We start from the raw sequence: 25,150 nt of genomic DNA, 5'->3' as shown, positions 1-25,150 counted from the left end.
TTCACCATCATAAGCTGACCCTGTATAGCAAGAAACATAACTCCTTCTTGCTTTTTGCAAGATTTATGGCCCCTTTTGTACTTAGAAAATATCAGATTTCTTGGTTAAGTTTTATGTTTAGGTCAACTTTTCTCCTAAACTATCAAAGCTATTGCTTTGAAACTTGGAATACTTGTTCACCATCATAAGCAGACCCTGTACATCAAGAAACATAACTCCATCTTGCTTTTTGCAAGATTTATTGCCCCTTTTGGACTTAGAAAATCAGTTTTCTTGGTTAAGTTTTATGTTAAGGTCAGCTTTTATCCTAAACTATCAAAGGTATTGCTTTAAAACTTGCAACACTTGTTCACCATCATCAGTTGACCCTGTACAGCAAGAAACATAACTCCATCCTGCTTTTTGCAAGATTTATGGCCCCTTTTGGACTTAGAAAATATCAGATTTCTTGGTTTAGTTCTACGTTTAGGTCAACTTTTTCTCTTAAACTATCAAAGCTATTGCTTTGAAACTTGCAACACTTGTTGACCATCATAAGCTGACCCTGTACAGCAAGCAACATAACTCCATCCTGCTTTTTGCAATAATTATTGCCCCTTTTGGACTTAAAAAATAATTTTCTTGGTTGAGTATTATGTTTAAGTCAACTTTTCTCATAAACTATCAAAGCTATTGCTTTAAAACTTGCAACAGTTTTTCACCATCATAAGTGGACACTGAACATCAAGAAACATAACTCTATCCTGCTTTTTGCAAGAATGATGGCCCTTTTTAGACTTAGAAAATCATGGGTAGGACAATATTTCTATTACACAAAAAAAATCAGATGAGCGTCAGCATCCGCAAGGCGGTGCTCTTGTTTACACATGCTAGTGAAAAATGTTCTTACCTGCAGTTACATTGCTAAATATCTGTTAATATTTGTTAAAATCGTATTTTTCACATATCGCAAAAATAAAAAAAAAAATCCATGAATTAAGCAAATATTTGCAATGTTTACAAGTTTGTCTACTTGCTGATCGGCATTTGTCCTCATTAATTATGCAAATTAAGTCCCGCCTATAGGTTAGAGGACACCAAATTTTACGTAACATCCCCCAGCTACACAAAAATGGATGAAATATCAGTATAAGGCGAAACATCAAAACGTCTTAACATGACGGATTTTAAGGGGGGGGAAGGGGGCCCCGCGACCATCTCCTCAAAGTACACCCATGATACTGAGCAGTGAATTGGAACATGTTAGATAACTATCAGATAGAAAATATTCAGTAATAGTACAATTCTTAGGCTCCGGTACATTATGACCGTGCCCGCGACCTTGTGATTTACTTGCAAAATATCTGTTGTGTCCACTGCCCAGAGGAGAATATTTTCGATAGTGCCAATGTTAACAGATAATATAAAACGATTATATTGGCGTTTAATGACTTTTGAGTGTTCCTGTTAGTTTGACTTAGACAGCTTTTCAATGTTTGAATAATATTTAGTGTTTTTTGGCATATGATAGTTTGATTGCCACAACTGTTGACCTATATCGCGACATTAGTGATGTGACATCACATGATGACAATGGCTGACTATTGCTGTTCGAAGTACACATGGATGTTTTCTTGAATGATATCTTATTCCTTTTCACACAGTTATTGATGCATATGACATGAAATATTGTGGTAAAGACAAGAAATACATTGTTGTGTTGTTCCTTGTTTAATGTCATTACGTCGAATGTCAAGTGCCGCGACAATACAGATGAACGGTATACTTAATGTCTGTTTTGCTTGTAGAAAATAGATTAATATTTCTGCCAAAATCTGTGTGTAAAATTTGTTAATCATATCAAGTTTCAGCAAGCCTCCTGTGTTTGTTTCAACCTTTAGCATGCTAAATTTCTATAATGGACTGGTCCGTCATTCAATTTGGGCAGTACCATTTATCATTTAAAGGGGTGTTTACTGAAAATTTACAGACTGAATAGCAACAGTGCAGACCATGATCAGACTGCACGGATGTGCAGGCTGATCTTGGTCTGCACTGGTTGCACAGGCAGAATCACTTACCACCAGCAGGCTAAAGGTTAATTGATCTTTTTTACTTACAGGCTGTCCTCAATGAAAACTCCTTGGGCAACATAAAACAATTGCAGGCAGAAATGAAGGTGCTTCGCGAGGAGTTAAATCAATATAAAATGGGACTCATACCTCAGCAACCTGCTATAGGTAACTCAAGTCAGGCTCTACTTTAACGAATACTTACTGATTTCTGCTGTGCTTCTATATATTAGTTGCTGACATTTTGTCACAGTGTAAAAAATGTAAAAAACTGATCACTCAAAGTGGCAAGAGATAAGCAGAATGTTAGAGTTATCCAGGGTTTCTCTTGATCAGAATACAGGGGGCCTCCGTGGCCAAGTGGTTACGGTCACTGACTTCAAATCACTTTTCCCTCATTGATGTGGGTTCAAGCCTCACTTGTGGCGTTGAATTCTTCATGTGAGGAAGCCATCCAGCTGGCTTGCAGAATGTCGGTGGTTCTACCCAGGTGCCTGTTGTGATGAAATAATGCAGGGAGGGGCACCTGGGGTCTTCCTCCACCATCAAAGCTGGAAAGTTGCCATATGACCTTTAATTGTGTCGGTGCAACTTTAAACCCAACAAAATGAATAAATAAATGATCAGAATATAAGAAAAATGACAAAGGATTGCATAATTTCCAGGTTCTCAGCCCTGGTGCTTGTGCCTCGAATTCTTGAGTGAGCGGGCTTTCACTGTACTTAAAAATGACCAAGTTATTTAGACATTTCAGTTTAATATTAGTAAATGCAGTTGTATATCTGCTCATTTCAATATGTGCATATGAATAAACACAAGGTTGCAAGGAAAAAGACATGCTTGCAAACTTCCATTGATGACTATCGATACCCATCATGTTTTTGATATACATTAGAGTGTTTTTCAAGTGGCTATGATTGGTAGAGTTATGGGTGTATATTTCTTCAAAAACCAATATGACTTATGGACAAACTGGTGCTTGTAAAGACTCAGTCAGTCCATTCTGCAACACATGCTGTATGAAGTTACCAGAATGCCCTTATATTGTGTGGTGTTATGTCTCTTCCAGCTCCGGCAGAGAGTATGCCAGTTCTCAGGCAGATGTTTTTACAGGCCATGATGCTAAGGCAACTAGCTGAATCGGAAAAACAGGTGGTGCTTTCAATAAGAAATAATGTATTTACAATATTCTAAATTGTGGTGTAACACCAATGTAGTGGGCTGTTAATGCATAGATAGTTTGTATTTTTCATGAACAAAACATAATTTATCTACAACTTCCCAAGCTAGAAACTTTCTTTGTAAAAAGAAGTTGACTGTTTAGATATTATTTTGTCATTTGAACAGAATTAAGGTCTCAGTTACACATCATTGCAGTGTCAATAGTGTTATTTCTAGAGCTCAAAAAAGGCAGGGTGCTATCAAAAAGGGGCAGGGAGCTGCCAAAAAGGAGCAGGGTGCTCCTTTTAACAGGAAAGTTACCGTAGTTGTGTTTCCAGATGTTTATAGTTATGTATTCAAAACATTTATGATTACTGCGTACTTAATATCAAAGAATAAAGAGGTAAACGATATCTTCTCAAAACCAGTAACAGAGTTTACAAATGGGTTTTTACATTACTTTGTACTTCTGGTCATAACATTCAAGCCTTTTTAGCTCGACTATTCGAAGAATAGTCTAGCTACTCTACTCACCCTGGCGTCGGCGTCGGCGTCGGCGTCACACCTTGGTTAAGTTTTTGCATGCAAGTACATACAGTCATCAATGAAAGGCATATAGCTTTGAAACTTATTTCTTCTTTTTCTAGGTCAATTACCAACCTCTCTGGGTCAAGTCCCATAACTCTGACATGTATTTTGAGCAAATTATGCCCCCTTTTGGACTTAGAAAATTTTGGTTAAAGTTTTACATGCAAGTTACTATCTCCAAAACTAATGCAGATATTGATTTGAAACTTCACATGTGTCTTCGGGGTTATAAAACTAGTTGATAGCAGCAAGTCCCATAACTCTGACTTTCATTTTGGCCAAATTATGCCCCCTTTTGGACTTAGAAAATTCTGGTTAAAATTTTGCGTGCAAGTACATACAGCTATTTCTAAAAGGCATATAGATTTGAAACTTATTTTTTCTTTTTCTACATCAATTACCAACCTCACTGGGTCAAGTCCCATAACTCTGACATGTTTTTTGAGCAAATTATGCCCTCTTTTAGACTTAGAAAATTTTGGTTAAAGTTTTACATGCAAGTTATTATCTCCAAAACTAATACAGATATTGATTTGAAACTTCACATGTGTCTTCGGGGTTATAAAACTAGTTGATAGGATCAAGTCCCATAACTATGACCTTCATTTTGGCCAAATTATGCCCCCTTTTGGACTTAGCAAATTCTGGTTAAAGTTTTGCGTGCAAGTACATACAGCTATTACTAAAATGCATATAGATTTGAAACTTATTTTTTCTTTTTCTAGATCAATTACTAACCTCACTGGATCAAGTCCCATAACTCTGGCATGTATTTTGGGCAAATTATGCCCCCTTTTGGACTTTGAAAATTCTGGTTAAAGTTTTACATGCAAGTTTCTATCTCCAAAACTAATGCAGATATTGAATTGAAACTTCTCATGTGCCTTCGGGGTTATAAAGCTAGTTGATAGCAGCAAGTCCCATAACTGATATGCATTTTGGTCAAATTATTCCCACTTTTGAACTTAAAACTCTTTTGATATTTAACTTTTTTGGGTAATATTTTCCTGCTTCTGGGTCAATATTTCGAATAGTCGAGCTTGGCTGTCTTACGGACAGCTCTTGTTCTTAAAAATGTCACCAAGGATGTCAACTTATTCATGTGAATATGTCATAGTGGAGGCCTTTATATGTATATAAGCTCGAAACCATGCAACATGTTACAACATAATGAAAAGGTCTGTTTTAGGTCACATTGTAAACTAATATTTAACAAAATTCATTTTATATTGATTAGGTCTTTTGTTAATATTTCATTAACAGAAAAGTGCTATAAAACTCTGTAAAAAATATATCCAAAATGAATTATCCAGATACTGGTACACTTTCGGAATGTTGTCTGAAAGTGGTTTTTACTTGGTTACTTGATGCCTTATGGTAAACTAGAGATAGTTCCTTAAATTTTGATGTTACTTATCATAAAAAATACGCTGATGGTCAGCTTTTTCGAAGGAATTATGGAAAAATTGCATACGACATAGATGTAATTAGAATCGTGAACGGACATTCTAAACTTATTTTTGCTTTTGAAGTTCATCAGATTTGTGCTTTTTCCAGTTAAAATTACGGTAGGGTTAGACTGCATTGATATACACTTATTATATTAAACAATGGTCTAATTTAAGGCATGCATGAAGAAATCGTCCAGGGCACTTTTCATGTGCTCTGTAATCAGCTGGCCGCTTACGGACAATTCGTTAATTGGCAACATTTTGACAGTACAAAGGATCAGTACTCTTTATCGATTAAGTTTAACACTCCATTGATTCTCATCGACTGTGTGCGTACGCCATGACTTACTTTGCTTATCAAAAAATTGGCGAGGCATGTCTACAGGATAAAGGGCGGGATTTAGCAGAAGATCAAAGGCAGGAGAGCGCATTTTAAGGGCAGCGTGGCAGCAGTTAGAAAGTGCAGGGCGGTATGCCCCGCTTCGTCACTCTAGAAATAGCACTGCATAGCAATTGCATGTTAAATTGTAGGAGTTGCTTTAGGAGTTACATGTTCATATTGTATTGTCGCAGTTACATATTGTATTGTTGAAGTTATATATTGTATTGTAGGAGTTACATGTTAGAGTGGAAAAACTACGGGAACTGTGCGAGAAAAGAGACAAAGCCATACAGACAAACAAGATGATTATCAAATTCAGGGACAACAACATAAAACGCCTCGAGGGAAAAACAAAAGAAGTTAAAGAAACAAGGGAGGTAAAATAAGATAATATGCTCACCATTTTAAACTCTTTTTGTTATTATGTATTCATACAAGTGTTTGTGGTGTGATCTGCCAAATTCTTATATTGTTAAAATGTGCCTATGTAAGATCAGAGCTCCAGATAAGCTGCGTATTTACGCAATTAGAATTGCAGAAAACCCAGTTGAATTCATACAGTGTGCATAATGAAACGCAAGTAAAATTCCTAATACCCAATTCATAAAAAATAGCTTGCGTATCACATTTTCCTTATTACTAGGACAGGTTGCAATTTATCTGAAAAATCACAGGACCATTCAGTCGGCTGATCGGTGTTATTTGGATACTTTGTAAACAATTTTACGCCGATAAAATGTAAAAGAATTGAAGAATAAACATTGTTGCAGCACAAACTAATTAGTGGGATATTTTGCTGTTCAACAATGACAGTTATCTGTTTGTGACGATGTAGTGTCACCATTACTGGATGATATCTTTTGGGAGAATGCACATTGTGGTGACCACATCGTTCGGGATATTGTGGATGAACTGATCTCTGACTTCATTAAAAGTGAAAAAGAAAACAACAGTATGGAACATTCATTACAATTTTAAATACATTTTTGTATTAAACATTGAAGGGCGCCATTAAAGTACTTAGCTACTTAGTCAGTCCTGTTCAATGATATATACCATGTATACTGTAAGCAAAAAATACTCAATTGTTAGTGTGAGATTGGTAAAATACCCAATTGGTTTTAGCAAATACCCAATTACTTCTGAAAAGGCTGGGAAAGATATCATTTTTACCCAATTCAAATTTCGAATACCCAATTCAGACAAAAAGTGATGGGTAAATACCCATTTGCACCAAAAGCTTATCTAGAGCTCTGTAAGATTATAAAGTAGTGCTTTTCTAGCCATGTTACTATGCATATTCTCTAGTTGGATAGGTGCATCGTCTGTTTTAAGCTCACCTGTCACATAGTGACAAGTTGAGCTTTTGTGATTGCCCTTCGTCTGTTGTCCATGGTCGTTTGCCCAAATACTTTGTGAACATGGTCGTTTGTCCAGATTAATTGTGAACATGGTCGTTTGTCCAGATTAATTGTGAACATGATAGAGACTACATTTTGCAATCAATTTTAATTAAACTTGTGTGCAACTTGTATTGGCATAATATCTTGGTTCCTTTCGAAAACTGGCCAGATCACTTCACGGGTTCTAGAATTATGGCCCCTGAAAGGGCCAAAATTTGCTATTTTGGCTTTTGCAGCCATATAGAGACTTCATTTCTGGTTTGATTTGATACAAACTTGCAAAATATCTGTAACAACAATAGTTCTTGGATTTCATGATGATCAATCAGATCCAGTCATAGGTTCTGGAGTTACAGCCCCTGATTGACCCCTGCAAGAGCCAAAATTTGTAAAGTTTCACCTTGAGAACATTTTACATTTAATTTTAACCACACTTACACAACTGAAGTCACCATAAAATCTTGGTTCCTTTAAAAACTGGCTAGATTTCATCATGGGTTCTAGAGGTACTGCCCCTAATTTTCTGTTTTGGCCCTTTCAGACATATTGAAGTTTCATTTATGCTTTGATATGATACAGACTTGCACAGAATGTTTATCTCGATGATCTCAAGGCCAAGTTAGAAACTGAGTCATGTGGGATAAAAACTGGGTCACCAGGTCAAATCAAAGTAAAAGCTTGTTAAAACCCTAGAGGATATATATATGACCCTATCTTTCTAAAACTTAGTCAGGATGTTTATCTTGATGATTCCTTTGTGAAGTTTGAAACTGGGTCATATGGGGTCAAAAACTAGGTCATTTGTCAAATCAAAGGAGAAGCTTGTTAACACTGTAGAGGCCACATTTATGACCATATCTTCATGAAACTTGGTCAGAATGTTTAATTTGATGATTTCTGGGCCAAGTTTGAAACTGGGTTATGTGGTGTCAAAAACTAGGTCATGAAAAGCTTGTTAACACTGTAGAGGCCACATTTATGACCCTATCTTCCAGACTGGCCCTTTCAGGCATATTGAAGTTTCATTTATGCTTTGATATGAAACAAACTTGCACAAAATGTTTATCACGATGATCTCTAGGGCAAGTTAAAACTGGGTTATGTGGTGTCAAAAACTAGGTCACGAAAAGCTTGTTAACACTGTAGAAGCCACATTTATGACCCTATCTTCATGAAACTCTGTCAGAATGTTTATCTTGATAATTTCAAGGCAAAGTTTAACAGGTGAGCGACATAGGTTCATCATGAATGATGACCCTCTTGTTAAATATATAAATGCATTAAATCATTATAATAGTTTAAAGTTTATTTTTGTGAATCTTGAAGATTGCCCCTTGGGTCTTATATTCTGTGGTATTAATGGCTTTCAGCGTACTGTTAAACTTACCTTAGCAGTCACAAGTATTAAGCAGCAACTTGCCTTAAGCCGTCAGCCAGCTGGCTAACTTATGAAATTGACATTCTGTTTTGATTTCTCCTTTGGCTTGACAAACTAGACTGGATTTCATTCATACGTTATATTGTTGATCTTACAGGAAGACTTGTTGAAAGAGCTGGAGGTTTTACGTACACAGAATGAACACCATCCTGGTGTAGCAGCACTTTCAGGCGAGGTCCATAGACTGAAGAAATTAGTGAAAAATCTCCAGGAAGATAGTGGTGTCTTAGTTAATGTACATGAAGACAGTCAGAAAGTGAGACAGTTGGAAGAAGAATTTCATAAACTGATAGCGGAACAAAACAATAAAGATGGTATATCTGTTCAAATTTATTTTCATATCTACATTTTTTAATGCGCGCTACAACTGTATTCTTTTGTATTTCCTTGATGGTAATTATACATGCTTTGCATGAAGAAAATAAGAAATAACAAGTATCTAGATACAAATTGACAGTGACATATATAATATAAGGCCAAGACAGTGTGTTTACTGTCTAAATATATTATCAGATTAATGTAGTAGGATGCACAGTACTTGATGTATTAAGGTGAGTTTAGACCACACTTTATTTCTATAGTGTAAGATAATTATTATTCTATGTTTATAAAACTTTACTGAAAAGAGAATGACTGAATAAGATTTCAGAGTGAAGTTGTGAAAACATTAATTCAGGGAGGGTCTAAATTGTCCATCTGTCAGGTTGTAGAATAGCTATATTATACCAGTATTATCAGTATGATCTGCACGAATGTGGGACAAAAAAGTAGGTCACTAGGGTATGGTGGGTCTTTAAGAAACAGATTTAAGTGTGTGTCTAGGCATTCATGTGAAAATTGGCAGTGAAATTAAACGTCTAGGCTGATGGTCTGCACTGTTTGCTGTTAAGTCAGTAAATTTTCAGTGAACACCCCTTCAAAAAATAAATGGTTTTTGCCCGAATTTGAATAATGGACCAGTCCATTTTAGAAATCTAGCAGGCTAAAGGTTAATTATGTAAATCATGTATTGTTTTAGAAAAGCCGATTACCCCTCAGCGGGTGGATGTTGTATCAACAGCAACAATTGAGAAGATGAGGTCTCAGATTGAGCAGGTATGTGAAAGTATATCTCATCATTGGTTCTTGATATTAATGTTGATTTTGTTGTTTTGGTTAAAATGGTTATTATGTCATCAGTTACAAAGTATTTGGGAGCTATTTTAGTGGCACCCCTGTCTGTTGGTCCAATCGTCGATCTGTCTCCGTATTTGTGTCTTATCCATATTTTCTGTACTGCTTTTTTTACTGATTTTCATAAAATTTGCATCAGTCATAAACCTCATGAAGACAATATGCAGAATGCACATTTAAGGTCACTAGATCCAAGGTCAAGGTCACACTTGGAAGTCAGTGTCAGATTGCTTAACTTTGTGTTTTTTCCATAATAAAACTAGCATCAAATGGATACTTTATCAAGACGATGTGCAGAGTGCAAAACCCAGGTTACTTGGACAAAAGTCAAGGTCACACTTGGAGGTCAAAGGTCAGATGAATTTCATGTCAGCTCCATATCATCTGAACTGCTTGAAAATTCTTAAAACTAGCATTTATATTTGTATTTAAATATTTACCTTATCAACATGTCATAAGGTCAATGTCACGCTGAAAGCCAAAGGTTAAGATCACAGCATTTTACTCGCAGTGTATAAAAATGTTGTCTTGTATTAATCACCTTGGGTGATAGCTCTAGTTATGCCCCTGGCATCTACTGATGTGGGAGGCATATAGTGATTGTCCTGTCTGTCCGTCCTGTTATCCGTCCGTACGAGGTTAACCAAATGGGACTGTTTCGTCTAGCATCAATACCCCTAACTAGAATGACTTGATACTAATGCAGATATACCCTATGACCATTCCCCATCTTCAGACATCACCTGACCTCAGTTTGACCTTGACCTTGAACTTGACCTCGTTTTAGACATAGGTTGCTTTGTATCGACAAGGATGCCACTGGGGGCATCAAGCGTTTATTGAATGCAGCTCCTTGTTTTTCGTTAGATTTCAGTTTTACAGGTAAAAAAAATTTTTTGTTTGTTAGGGTTCAGTTTTATGGATTGACAGCAAAGAATTGTAGGAATATTCATCCCCTACAACTCTTAAAAAAAAGTTTTCATAGAATGTTGATTATAAAAATTCTCTTTTTACATTAGACATTCAACATTTTCTGCTTGTAATAGCATTGACTGTTAGATTGTACTTGAAAATTCATGGACTACTTTCTCACAGTCATTAGGCATAGTTATGTTTTACCATCTTTTACCTAAGGAAGGTATTTTCATGTCTTAATTATGAATTTTATTTTCAATTTTCAGCTGCAAGAAGAATTAACCATATGTAAACAGGCAGCTGAAAAGCAGGAGTTACTTAGCAAGAATGAGATTGAGTCATTCAAGAAGTATGTGGCTGAACTAGAGATGGTTATTTCAGCAAACAATATGCGCACCAAGCTAGAGAAAGCTGCCATAAATGAAATGCACAGACAGACTGTTATGGTAAATCATTTCTTGACTTCAGTTCAAATTTCATAAGATATTTTTAGTGACAGATTAGTAAGTTAGACAGAAATATCTGATAGTTTGAGTTTATTGGTTTTGTTTAGGTCTGCCTTTTCTCAAAACTGTAAGAGCTACAGCTTTGAAACTTTGTACACTTGTTTATCATCATTAGGGGGACAATATAGGTCAAGAACCATAACTTTAATCTGCATTTTGTTAGAATTATGGCCCTTTTTGTACTTAGAAAATCTGAGCTATAACTCTTTTCTTACATATTGTCCAGCACTTGCAGACGAGCGATGGCACCCGTAGGCGGTGCTCTTGTTTGATGTAGTTATGGCCCCTTTCCAACTTAAAATTTGCCAAACTCATGGTTTCTGGACAATAACTCATGAAAGGCTTGACAGATGTAAATGATTTTTTTAAACACAATAAAAACAAACGAATAGACACCTTGTGTAGAGGAATGTACATCTGTTACTAGTACATTTATATAACCTTGACGTCAGAATGTGCCAGAGACAGTAAGTATGCTGTTAAAAACATTTACATAATTAACTGTATAATAACTGAAGTCATTGTCTAATTATAATACTAGGCTCTTTCACAAACACTCGTTTCAGTTTTTTCACCAAGTTAAACAATTTAAATTGCACCTTGTTGTGGCCATTTCTTTCTTTTGGTTGCCATACTTCTGTGACAAGGCTGTATTGTGGGGGTATTATTCGTCACTCCTGTGACAGTTCTAGTTTGGAATTACTTGAATCTTCCTAATGCATATTTAATAAAAACGAGAATCAGGCATTCTGCAGTGTGATCTTTTTATCAGAACTTTCCCCATCCCCTCATTATTATTGCTGTGTTTCAGACAATAACAACTCCGAAAAAAGAACGTTACCGATTAAGAAATAGAACTGTAGTAGCACCTTCAGATACACCAGACCTTGACACTACCATACCATTTGAGAACGAGGGATCACCTGCTGAGGCCCCGCCAGAGGAGGAAGGTATATTGGCAGAAGACGTTCCCGAGGAGGTGGAACAGCAAGCACAGGAGGCCCTGCTTGATCAGATAAAACATCTGCAGGTAATGAAAAAAATACTCTCAAGTCGTTTGATTTTACTGTCGTAAAGGTTCCAGCTTTTAGCCGAAATAGCTTTTTCTCAGAGACTTTCAGATTTCAAAGATGAAATTATTATGAATTTTATTTATTCGATTTAATTTCATGGAGTGACATAACTAAATCCTTTCAACTTTGTCCGGCACAGATATAGGTAGTTTATAAACTTTGACGGTCTACCATTATTATAAGGTCTTGTATAAGGTCTTTCATATTTGTTCAGATGTTTGCACTTGACTGATTTGAAGGGCTACTAGAGCTTCTAGAGTTTAAAAGACAAAAACCTTTGCTTTTTTCATGAACCAATCTTTGCTAGACTTGGTCTGTAAGCATCCTTATATTGTGCCCTATCAATTCAAATGTTTTAAAAAATAGAAAAAAAATTGTCAGGTTTGTAACAGCATAAATGTTTCTCAAATGAGTGATTTAGGGCCATCATTGGCCTCTTGTTAGTTATGGCCCTTTTTTGACCCCCAAAACATTATTCTATCAAGAATTTTCAGGGGCATCTGTCATGCAATGCTTGCATCATTTTGTTTGAGGGTTTTTAGCTCACCAGAGTACAAAGTCTCAGAGTGAGCTATTGTGACTGGTCATTGTCCGGCATCTGTCGTGCGTCATCCGTCGTCCATCTACATTTGCCTTGTGAATACTCAAGAGGCCACATTTTTGGCCCAGTCTTTATGAAACTTGGTCAGAATGTTAGATTTGATGATCTCTAGGTCAAGTTTAAAACTGGGTCATGTTGGGTCAAAAACTAGGTCAGTAGGCCAGATCAAAGGAAAAGCCTGTGAACACTCTAGAGGCCACATTTGTGACCCAATCTTAATGAAAGTTGGTCAGAATGTTTTCCTTAATGATCTTTAGGTCAAGTTCGAAACTGGGTCATGCGGGGTCAGAAATAGGTTAGTAGGCCAGATCAAAGGAAAAGCTTGTGAACACTCTATAGGCCACAGTTGTGACTCAATCTTTATGAAACTTGGTCAGAATGTTTGTCTTGATGATATCTAGGTCAAATTTTAATCTGGGTCATTTAGGGTCAAAACAAGGTCACATGATTAAATCAAAGGAAAAGTTTGTGAATACTCTAAAGGCTACAGTTGTGACTCAATCTTTATGAAACTTGGTCATAATGTTTGTCTTGATAATCTCTAGGTTAAATTTGAAACTGGCTCATGTGGGGCAGAAAACTAGGTCAGTAGGCTAGATCAACTCTGGTGAGCGGTATATAGGGTCATCATGGCCCTCTTGTTTATAATTTAGCCATGCTTCACAACATTTGTAACGAATAATCAGTCAGACAAACTTTATTTTTGATATGGTTTTTCAATAATTCAAACAATGGTTGTAATTCTTTGAAGTGTTTTTTTCTGTTGGAAATACTGTAACTCCACTGCAGACTTGATGAGACATGGACCCAGTTGTTCGAAACTTTAATGGGCGATTAAGCTAACAGTTAATTAACTTTTAGGATTTTATTTCGACAGTTTAGAAGATTTATAAAAATGAATGCACCAGTTAAGTATTTGAACACTAAACAATGTTAGCTTCAAGACTGTATCAAGTTAATGCAAAGTCTTTATTATTATTATTATACCAGATTTATATAGCGCCCTTTTCATGATCAATTTCACGTTCAAAGGCGCTTTACATAGTTCAAATGCAGCCACACAGGGTGCATAATTCATCCTCTACTAGTACAGACACAGAGCGATCTGACCAGAGGGACAGAGTGAGACAAAGCCCCCACGACAGAGAGATCAGAAATCAGATACAGGCTTGTCCGGCTAACTTAGCCTAGCTTGTTGCGAATAGACAGCCTGGTTCTTTAACGTGCCAAGTGTGTAGCACTGATACATGCAAGGATTGCCTGGGTTCCTGACCAGTACACCTCTAGTTGGGTGGGAAACACTGAAAAGTGTTTCTGAAAATTCCCGAGTAGTTGCTGGGGATCGAACCCCGACCTCAGGATTGGAAGGCCAGTGTGCAAACCACTGAGCTATCCGTCCACCTTTACAGTAAAAGTAAAACATCATACAAGTGTTTCCCACCAAGACTAATACAAGTGTTTCCCACCAAGACTAATACAAGTGTTTCCCACCAAGTCTAATACAAGTGTTTCCCACCAACACTAATACAAGTGTTTCCCACCAACACTAATACAAGTGTTTCCCACCAAGACTAATATTTTGAATCAAAATTTAAGTGGCAGTTAGTTTAACAGCTGGTCAAAGTTTTGAACAACTGGATCCAGGGTATTTGAACTGATGACACACAATGTTACATATATAACAAAAATATTTATATTGCAGGAGAAAAATATGGACATGGAAACGCGTCTGTCAGAGTATGAGACAGAGAGGGTAAAACAGTTACACCAACAAACTGTCCTCGAGTCCCAACTGAGCAGTATAGAAGAGGTACACACACACAAACAAATATAACTCTTTATATTCTCTGTCCAGAGCTGTTATCTGACTTCACTGTCACAGTGCTCATGATTCGTTCAAGTTTTTAACAAATGTATAATATATTGCTAGCTTAATGTATCATCCTGATCAGTCATTTAGATACTTAAATGATAATTAAACTTTAATTTGAATAAAGCATCTTCATCTGTAATTGAAATCACATTTGGTAAATCACATTACTGAGTTTTTGTTAGAGTTTGAAATCTGTTGAAATTATTCCACTTTAAATATGAATAATTTTACAGTAGTTGATTTTACAATTATAAGCAAGCTAGTACTTGAGATGAACAAAGATATATGCAGTGTATTAGCTGCCTTATTTGCATAATTTATATATGTGTAGCAAACTTTATATACCCGGCAGTTACAGAAATTTAGCTAAAACAGACTTGTTACTACTCGAGGAAGTATTTGATCTCTATTTAGACATTTTGCAACACCACTAACTTGGAAATGGCTTATACGTTGCTTCAGGTTGGCTGTTTATCCAATTATAGACAATGTTGAGGTTAGCAAAACTGCATTCTGACAAGAAAATGAGTCTGCAATTGTTCTGTTTTATAGACATGATAGACATGATGTGGTATCATAAAGTGAGAAAATTAGTAAAATATTACTGATCATTATCCTGATATGAGGCGCGCCATGAGAAAACCAACATAATGCGTTTGCGACCAGCATGGATCCAGATCAGCCTGTGCATCCGCCCAGTCTGGTCATGATCCATGCTGTTGACTAACAGTTTCTTTAATTGTACTAGGCTTTGAAAGCGAACAGCATGGATCCTGACCAGACTGCAAAGATGCACAAGCTTATCTGGATCCATGCTGGTCGTAAACGCACTATATTGGTTTTCTCATGGCATGGCTCATATTTTTTTGTCAACACCCATGTGCAGCACTTTACGTTAAACAAAAGAGCTTGTTTCAACAGTGTATATTTATGATTATTTCAGTTACTTGACAAAGAGAGGATAACAGTTAGCAGTTTGAGAGAAGAACTAAACCAGGCGGAACCCAAACTTAAAGCAGCAAATGAGGAAAGGGAGAGTATGTACAATAAAGAGATACTTTTACTTTCTTACAAGTTCTTACTATAGTACTTGTAGTTATGGCATATTGTGGAGATGGTAGTGGCATCTGATTCTGGGTGCTGTTATTCAAATTTTGCTCTGTGTGTGTAGAAGTCATCTAGTTGTCTTACTAGATGGTTTGTGGTTCTGCCTAGATGCCTGCTTGAAATATTATATAGGACACTGGAGGGGACTATAGAAATACCCTCTGTTCATCTGTCTTTTCATCCGTCCACTGTCGGCAAAACAGTAGTCTGGCTGTGGTCTGTGGCCATATTCTTCAAAAATCTTAGTTTGTGGCAGTAGCAGTGGAAATTGTAGAATACCCCATTTATCTATCCTTCACTTCTTGTTTCATTTGGGAAAGTTGTTTTTTTATGCATGAACATGATGTAAATATCTGAATATCTGCTTACTTGGGCAGTAATACTTTAACACACAGGAATGTTATTTGAAAATGACATGAGATGTACTGAGGAAAACTACCAAAAACTCTAATTCTTTATTAAAATTGCGGCCATGGTCTTCCACTAAACCACAAGTCACAATTCCACTTGACAGCAATTAGCATCATAGAGTTCAATGAGGACAATTATTTGACTTTGTTTTACAGATGCTGTTGGAGAAACACGGGATTTGAGGTTACTGCTGGCACAGGCTGATAAAGAACTCAAAGAAAATAAAGAGAAAATGAAGTTGGTCAAAGCTGAGAATGACAAATACATTGAAGGTGTTGAGTCCAAAGTATGTTTTTTATTGTGTTTTCAAATTTTCATAAGTGTTGTCTTAATTTATCAGCAATATTTTATTTTGTATAATATGCACAGCTTAAATCCAGGACTAGGTCCAGTGTTTTTGGTTAAGTGAAGTTTTAGCAACTTTAACAGTCTTTAATAACTTCACACAAATGGTCTTTGAGTAACCCTCTACCAAGCTTGATATGTCAAAAAACATGGTTGCGTAAGAAATTGTTGGTCCAGTTATGAAATAATGTCGTAAACTGATCCTTGGATGACTAGCTTCCAAGACTGCCTAAGAGTGTTTGAATAAGTTTTTAAAAAATGGCCACAAGAGCTAAAAAATAGAACTGTATTTGAACAAAACCTTGTATGAAATGGATATAGTCAAACGTTGTTCACTTGAACTTCACAGTACCAGCAAAATTTGTTTTAGTTATCAATTCTTCAAAGCATTGAACTAGGGCTGGGTACCGCCTTGAAAAAAATACCGCGGTATACCACTGTTTTTTCCTAATTACCGCAGTATATACCACAGTATACCACCATATTTATTGTAAGACTTACAGCTATGGTAGTGGTCATAAAAATATTGAAAAACTCTCAGAAATATATGAGCAACAAGGAAGACTAGTTACTTGACTAGAATTAAAGAAAAAAATACACTGGAATATTAACTTGACAAATGACTAGTTAGATTAATGACCCTTAGTATTTTTTACCAGCGTGTATTCGTCGGAAGACGCCATATTGTCTCTAGGGAAGCACTGGGTCACATGTATATAGGTCGCGCTTGTTTGAAGTTTGATTCTTGCACCCGTTTGATAAACCAGTAACGTTTACAAATAGTATAAGGGCTTCATCAAATCGTTTTCAAACAAAAAATAATAAATTTCGACTCAGCATTTTCCATACTATTTATTTCTTTTTTAATACATGCAAATACATACCGGGTTATTTTAAACTATCATTTAAACAAGAAGTCGGGACTCGCCGAATTTACCAGACTCAAAGTGAAAACAAGTGCACCCATGACGTCATCCATCTATACGGAATAATCTGGAGGTTTTCGAAGGTTTTGATTGGAGATCACGCGATCATACATGTTCAATATTGCACCATTGGGTGGTTATTTTTGGAAACTTATAATAGTAGCATGGGAATTCCAGAGATAAAATCATGCATAGTGTCAATTGCTGTTACGGAAGGCTACATAGACAATGTAAATTAAAAATAAAGAGAAGTAGGGATAATGTTGATAAAATACTGGTATTCCCCAATGGTACCGCAGTATCGTACCACGGGAAGATGGTACCACGGTTATCGGTATACCGGTAATACCGTGCACCTCTACATTGAACAAAGTACATTCTATACTAGAGATTTTGACAGGACCCAACAAGGATTGAGTTAGAATTGTCTGAATTGGAGCAAACCAAGTTTGGCTGTAGTCTGAATTTTGAAATTATTTCTTAGAAATGTTGCTTGGATGACCCTCTGCCAGTAGTTATCAATTTTTGCTTTCATCAAAAACACATGAAAAAACAAATCTGTCAGAGAGGATGGTGTCTTATCTATATGTATACAAGAGGAACTTTCTTGAAATCCTCTAGAAAAAAAAGAACTGGTTCAATTTTGAAACAATTTCCTTAGTTGACCCTTTTCCAATTTAGACATTTTTCTGATTCATTAAAACATAGTAGCCAGCCCTAACAACCGAAAAGAACCATAAATACTTTTTCTCATGAACAGCTGGATAGATGTTCACTAGACTTGGTCAGAAACTTCCTTGCATGTACCTTAACCTTTACCCTGCTAAATTTCTATAATAGACTGGCCCACCATTCGATTTATTATTTGAAGGGGTGTTCTGTGAAAATTTACTGACTGAATAGCGAACAGTGCAGACCATGATCAGCCTGCACGGACATGCAGGCAGATCTTGGCCTGCACTGGTCGCAAAGGCAGAAGTACTTGCCGACAGCAGGCTAAAGGTCAAGTTTGTTTGGTATACTAGACCGCACAAGGGGAAAGCTTGAGCTAGAAAAATAGAAAAGAAAGCTTTAAACAAATTTCTTTTCATGAAATGATTGATGGATGTGTTTTTAGTGTAATACTTACAAATAATTCTTTTCAAGAAGTTTAAGCCGATTGAATGCAAGTGAGCAAATTGGGGCCGTTAAAGCCCTCTTGATTCATAAACTGTGTGCGACAGTATGACTGCCAGTTTGATTATAAACTGAAAACACTTAATGAAATAAAAATAAATGATAATAATTTTAACCCTTATCATGCTGGACATGATTGACTCTGCCTTTTCAACCAATGCAGATCCTGATCAGCCTGGACATCTGTGCAGTCTGATCATGATCTGCACTGTTCGCCATTCTGTTAGTATCATTTTGGTATGCACCCCCTTTAACAGTTATGCAACCCCTTTAACAGTTAATGGTACTGTCCAAATTGAAAGATGGACAAGTTCATTATAGAAATTTAGCATGGTAAGGGTTATTAAAATAATTAAAAGACTAATGAGGTATGTATATATATTTTTGTTCATTTAGTTTGCACAGTTTGCTCTTGCTCTTGAACAAATGGAAAAAAAGGAAGAAAAATTGAATGAAGAAAACGAAAGCTTACTGGTATGTAAAAATGGTGGTTTTCTTGAAGTGCTGTAAATTTTGGTTTAATTGGATTTGTATGAACCCTGGCCTGCCCAGTAATGAGTTCACCAGACTTCAAGTCAACTTCATTATTGTCTAAATTGCTTGATAGATTTTCATAACAACTAGCATTAAAACTAATATTTTCTGTAAGAATTTAATTTTATGCTTGTGAAAATATGTTACTAATTGAACAATTGTGAAGTATAATACACATATATGCAAAATGTGTATAATTTTAAAAAAATTCTAAGCAAGTTGAAGTTAATTTTATCCCTGACTTGCCCTGCAGATTACCCAGTCATGAAAGATGAGTGTAGCACTGACTGTATTTGAATATGTATCAACTTCTCTATATATTTCAGTATTCGCTTGAAGCTGAAAAAGGTACCAGACAGTTTTTTGAAGACCATGCACTGAAGTTGGAATTGACTAAGAAAGAAAATGAGCTCAAAATAAAAGAGCTGGAAAATAATCTTCAGGTATTCAAACAGTAAAGTTTTCTTTTTTTTTTGAAAGAATATTGGTGCATGGTTGATGCCAGTATCTGCACTCTAAAGTCATTAATGCATGGTTGACTCAGATACATAACTGTTCAGATGATTACGCAGTTGTGGGACATGGGTTTTTCTCAAAAGCAGCTCTAGTTTTTACAGATTTTGTAAACTATCTCTATGAGATAACTAAAATTTTGATTCCAAAATGGCTGCCAGTTTTTTTCAAGGGAGATAACTATTGTAAAAATTGGGGACTATTTATATTTACAGATTGCTGAGCAAACATTACTGGAAGAGAAGGATATGAGGGAGAGTATGGAAGGTCAGCTTAGCTGTGAAGGCAATGAAAAAGTAAGAAGTTTTCTACAGTCACACTTGCATGTGCAGATGCTTGTTTATTTAAAACATACGGAATGGTACAGACAGATTAGTTTTTGTGGAATCTCTTCCTACACACACCCTCTCCTCCCCTCTAATTGTTTTTGGATGTGGGGGTCATAAGGGTATTGTTTGGGATATCACTGAGTAAGGCCTGAGTTATAGCATCAGACTTGGTCAGAAATATGCTTAAAAGTCCTTAAAATTTGTCACAAATATCTCATGAAGTATTTGACATAGTAAGATTTTGTATGTAAGCATGTATCTCAGTAACTACAAGTGGAAATTACACACTGCCCACTTTGTTGACCTGATATGCACTGAACAGGTTGTATAACTCAATTTTGCGTTTCAACATGCCCCTTTTTCTACATGGCAACTTAACTTTTAAATTTTTAAGTGAACTGTTTGTTATCTCAGTAACCACTAGTGGGAATGGATGGAATTTCACACATTAGTTCACTGTGATGACCTGATATACACTACAGTAGTTCCATAATTCTATTTTGATATTTTACAAAGCTTTTTCTTTTTTTAGCTTGACTATTCAAAGAATAGTAGAGCTATTGGACTCACCCATGCGTCTGCATCCGTGTCGGCGTCCCGATTTGGTTAAGGTTTTGTATGTAAGCTGGTATCTCACTTACCACTTATGGGAATGGATTGAAACTTCACACACTTATTCACTGTGATAAACTGACCAACATTGCACAGGTTCCATAACTCTATTTTGCTTTTTTACAAAATTATGCCCCTTTTTTGACTTAGAAATTCTTGGTTAAGGTTTTGTATGTAAGCTGGTATCTCAGTAACCACTTTGGAATGGATTGAAACTTCACACACTTGTTCACTGTGATAACTGATCTACACTGCACAGGTTATAACTCATTTTCTTTTAAAATTATACCCTTTTGACTTAGAAATCTTGGTTAAGGTTTTATTAAGTGGTATCTAGTACCACTATGGAATGGATTGAAACTTCACACACTTATTCACTGTGATAAACTGATCTACACTGCACAGGTTCCATAACTCCATTTTACTTTTTTATGAAATTATGCCCCCTTTTCGACTTAGAAATTCTTGGTTAAGGTTTTGTATGTAAGCTGGTATCTATGTACCCACTGATGGGAATGGATTGAAACTTCACATACTTGTTCACTGTCTTGATCTGACATGCACTGTGTAGGTCCTATAACTCTACTTCGCAATTTTTTCAAAATTATGCCCCTTTTTCAACTTAGCAGTTTTTGCTTAAGTTTTTGTATGTAAGCTGGTATTTCAGTATCCACTTATGGGAAAGGATTGAAACTTCATGCACTTGTTCACTTTATGAGCTGATAAGCACTGTGAAGGTTCCATATTCCCCCCCCCCCCCTATTTTTACAAAATTATGCCCCGTTTGCGACTTTTGTATTCATTCAGTTGACAAGGCTGTTGAATAGTCGAGCGTTGCTGTCCTCCAACAGCTCTTGTTCAACTTAGAAATACTTTATTAAGTTTCCGTGAGTAAGCTTGTATCTCAGTAAATGGAAGTGGCCATGAAGGAAGGTTCAACTGGATATATATTTTCTTGTATTTATTTGTCATAACTGACTTTTCACAGATCAGATTACATCTTTAACTTTTATAGAAAATGGAAATGTTTCAGTGTTAAAAGTTTTAAGTATATACATTTATAGGAGAGAAAGATGCTGAAGACATGTGAGGAGAACAAACAGTTGCAGATAGAATTCCACTCCTTACAGAACATGTTAGATGCTCATACACACTCAGCAGCTACCCTGAGACAGGCATTAGACGACAGAGATATTAAAATTCAAAATCTCGAGAAAAACTTGAAAGGAATAGAGGTAAGAGTCATTCATTTTCAAAATAAAAACAAAATAATGAAACTATTTTATGAAATAGTTATACCCAGAAAACTTGAACAGTGTTTACATTGTGATAGGTAGATAATCTGACATTTCATTGAAGCCTCACAATGCAGCTTGTGATAGACTGAATTGGTCAAGCCTGCTTTAGAATGTGGAAAATTCAGTAATAAACTTACTGAATATTATAACTATATAATGTGATAACAGGACTTTCTTGTTGTTCATGAAAGAAGGTAGGTATAGCCTTGGTAGTCTGAATGTCCACTCTACATAAATACATACCACCAGAAAAAAAGAAGTGTTAGCTTGAACTTTTTTTTAGACAATCTGAAAAAGGAAATGAACTGTTAGTAAAATTATACTGATAAGTCTCCTTGAACAACCAGCATTTATAATTTAAAAACTTCTGACATTAGGACTTCAAAAATATTTTGTGGTTTTAATGACTTGCAAAAATGTTCCAAAATTGAAATGAAAAATGTTGGGGCCACTATGTTTCTAAGAGGTATATTACTTAGAAAAAGCCTTTAAAAACTGGTAAATTTTGATGTTTTTAGTTCTTTTTGTTTTAATTTAGACATCCTAGATAATATAAAGTCCTATATTGAAAACTTTTATTTCTTTTTATGTCTTGGGTTAGTGGCTCTGATCTCTAGGGCTTGTTTATGTGACCTATGTGACCTCTAAGGCTAGTGACTGTTACCTCTAGACTAGGCTTAGCGACTGTGATCTCTAACACTAACTTTAACATCCTAGACGGTGAACAAAATTAGCAGACAGATCTATGGTGGTCGTTGGTCCCAAATGGTGGAATGATCTGCCTAGCTATCTGAAAAACATTCAGTCTGAAGCCAGCTTTAGATCAAAACTGAAAACACATTTAGGCAGTTTCATGAACAATGAGTGTAGTCTTGTTAAAATACAAAATATCAGAAGTGGTGTAAAATAGTATTTATACATGTCCAAATCTCTAAATGTAAGTTCTAGAATCCTGTTCATATTTTGTATGTATATATTTTAAATGTGTGTTATGTAATTGCAAAGCGCAATAGAATATTTTATAATTTTTATACGCCCGTTTGAAAAACGGGACGTATTATGGGAACGCCCCTGGCGGGCGGGCGGCGTCCACAGACTTTGTCTGGAGCATATCTTCTACATGCATGAAGGGATTTTGATGAAACTTGGCACAGTTGTTCACCATCATGAGACGGAGTGTCATGCCCAAAAACCAGGTCCCTAGGTCTAAGGTCAAGGTCACACTTAGAGGTCAAAGGTCAAATTCAAGAATGGCTTTGTCCGGAGCATATCTTCTTAATGCATGGAGGGATTTTGATGAAAGTTGGCACAATTGTTCATCATCATGAGACGGAGTGTCATGCGCAAGAACCAGGTCCCTAGGTCTAAGGTCAAGGTCACACTTAGAGGTCAAAGGACACAAGAAAGAAAACTTTGTCCGGAGCATATCTTCTTCATGCATGGAGGGATTTTGATATAACTTGGCACAAATGTTCACCACCACGAGGCGAAGTGTCATGTGCAAGAACCACGTCCCTAGGTCTAAGGTCAAGGTCACACTTAGAGGTCAAAGGATACAAGAATAAAAACCTTGTCCGGAGCATTTCTTCTTCATGCATAGAGGGATTTTGATATAACTTTGGACAAATGTTCACCACTACGAGGCGGAGTGTCATGCGCAAGAACCAGGTCCCTAGGTCTAAGGTCAAGGTCACACTTAGAGGCCAAAGGTCAGATACAAGAATGACTTTGTCTGAAGCATTTCTTCTTCATGCATGGAGGGATTTTGATGTAACTTGGCACAATTATACACCATCATGAGACAAAGTGTCATGCGCAGTTCCCTTCTTTAGAATTACTTCCCTTTGTTGTTACTATAAATAGCTTATATTGTAACTTTTTCATTACTAGTCGTAGGGAATAATCGAGACCACTTTCTGTAGTACAACATGCATGCTACATCCAATTATGAGGTGTATTTTGACCAGTCTCTACCTGGTAAAGATTTTTGTGTGGACTTACAATTTTTTTTTTTGAATTTTTTTTTTTTTTTTTTTTTTAAGATTATCTTCCCTTAGTTGTTACTATAAATAACTTGTATTGTAACTTTTTTATAATTGACCGTAGGGAAAAAACAAGACCACTTTTCTGTGGTACAACATGGATGTTACTTTCAAATTTTAGGTGTATTTTAAGGTATCTCTACCTGGTAAGGAGTTTTTTTGTGGACTTAGAAAAACAAATGACTTACAATGATTACTAAACAACCACAAAATTAAAATTCCATTTGCAAATACAGGTGCTAGAGTAAAGAAATTTGCTGTGATGGGCGTATATTGTGACAATCTGGCACTCTTGTTTACGCTATATAAATGCCATGTATTTGAATTTGGGCTTGTGGCTCAATTATAGATTAATAATAATAATAATAATAATAATAAAGACTTTATTTTAAGAGGCAACGAATTCAGGTAAAACCCGATCTTCCAAACGAGCCTCTTCATAATATATACATTTTTACAACAAAAAAAAAAAAAAAAAAAAAAAAAAAAAAATATATATATATATATATATATATATATATATATATATATATATAGCAATATGAAAAAAGTCATGGTACACTACAAAGATCATTACATTGTTAACAAATTAATGACATTATATATACAGTATATAGGAAGAAAGTGAAGATGTAATCTAAAAGTATAGACAATGTTTACACCTGTGACACTTTCCAGTATGCTAGATATTTTTGTTTGAAAGAATATAAGGTATCTGCATTTCGAACTTCAACAGGTAATTCATTCCATATTTTAGGACCAGAATAGTCAAGACTTTTCCTATAAAATTCTGTGTTTGGTTTTGGCAAGTGCAAGTTCAGTTTTGGGTCAAGTGACCTTAGGTTTACTGTCTTTACTTCATGTAAAAATGAAAACTTTGTGTTCAAGTATGCAGGACATATATTATTCAGAGACTTGTAAACTAGTATTGCTTTTTTGTATCTGACCCTGTCAGGAAATTTCATCCAATTCAGAACTTTAAATAAATCTTCAGAAGGGGTGTCAAAATTTGCATCAAGTATAATTCTGGCTGCTCGTTTTTGAAATTTAATCACAGTGTCCATTTCTGCAACATTACAATTTCCCCAAACAGAGCAGCAGTAATCTAGATGTGGCAGTATGTAAGCATTGAAAAACATTTTGCGGACAGGTAAATCTAAGAAACATTTTATTCGTTGTAGAAGATATAACTTAGAGTTGCATTAAGCAGCTGTGATTCAGTAGATTCAGTGGCAGTGATCT

The 25,150-nt window shown here is 35.8% G+C and overlaps 1 protein-coding gene across 1 annotated transcript in view; it reads left to right on the top strand.

The window, feature by feature from the left end:
• LOC123550651 (kinesin-like protein KIF15) overlaps positions 1 to 25,150 on the top strand; it is a 62,616-nt gene that overhangs the window by 18,472 nt on the left and 18,994 nt on the right. The window contains exons 13-26 of the mRNA XM_053545237.1: positions 2,102 to 2,219; positions 3,121 to 3,203; positions 5,864 to 6,010; positions 8,572 to 8,788; positions 9,493 to 9,569; positions 10,829 to 11,008; positions 11,880 to 12,098; positions 14,445 to 14,552; positions 15,559 to 15,652; positions 16,289 to 16,419; positions 18,977 to 19,054; positions 19,441 to 19,557; positions 19,843 to 19,923; positions 21,633 to 21,803. Of these exons, the coding sequence (XP_053401212.1) occupies positions 2,102 to 2,219; positions 3,121 to 3,203; positions 5,864 to 6,010; positions 8,572 to 8,788; positions 9,493 to 9,569; positions 10,829 to 11,008; positions 11,880 to 12,098; positions 14,445 to 14,552; positions 15,559 to 15,652; positions 16,289 to 16,419; positions 18,977 to 19,054; positions 19,441 to 19,557; positions 19,843 to 19,923; positions 21,633 to 21,803 (1,821 nt within the window). The remainder of the gene's footprint in view (positions 1 to 2,101; positions 2,220 to 3,120; positions 3,204 to 5,863; positions 6,011 to 8,571; positions 8,789 to 9,492; positions 9,570 to 10,828; positions 11,009 to 11,879; positions 12,099 to 14,444; positions 14,553 to 15,558; positions 15,653 to 16,288; positions 16,420 to 18,976; positions 19,055 to 19,440; positions 19,558 to 19,842; positions 19,924 to 21,632; positions 21,804 to 25,150) is intronic.

Source organism: Mercenaria mercenaria, chromosome 6 (genome assembly GCF_021730395.1).
Source record: "Mercenaria mercenaria strain notata chromosome 6, MADL_Memer_1, whole genome shotgun sequence".
Taxonomy (NCBI): domain Eukaryota; kingdom Metazoa; phylum Mollusca; class Bivalvia; order Venerida; family Veneridae; genus Mercenaria; species Mercenaria mercenaria.
Note: the sequence above shows the minus strand (reverse complement) of the source record. Positions and strands in the feature narration are given on the sequence as shown.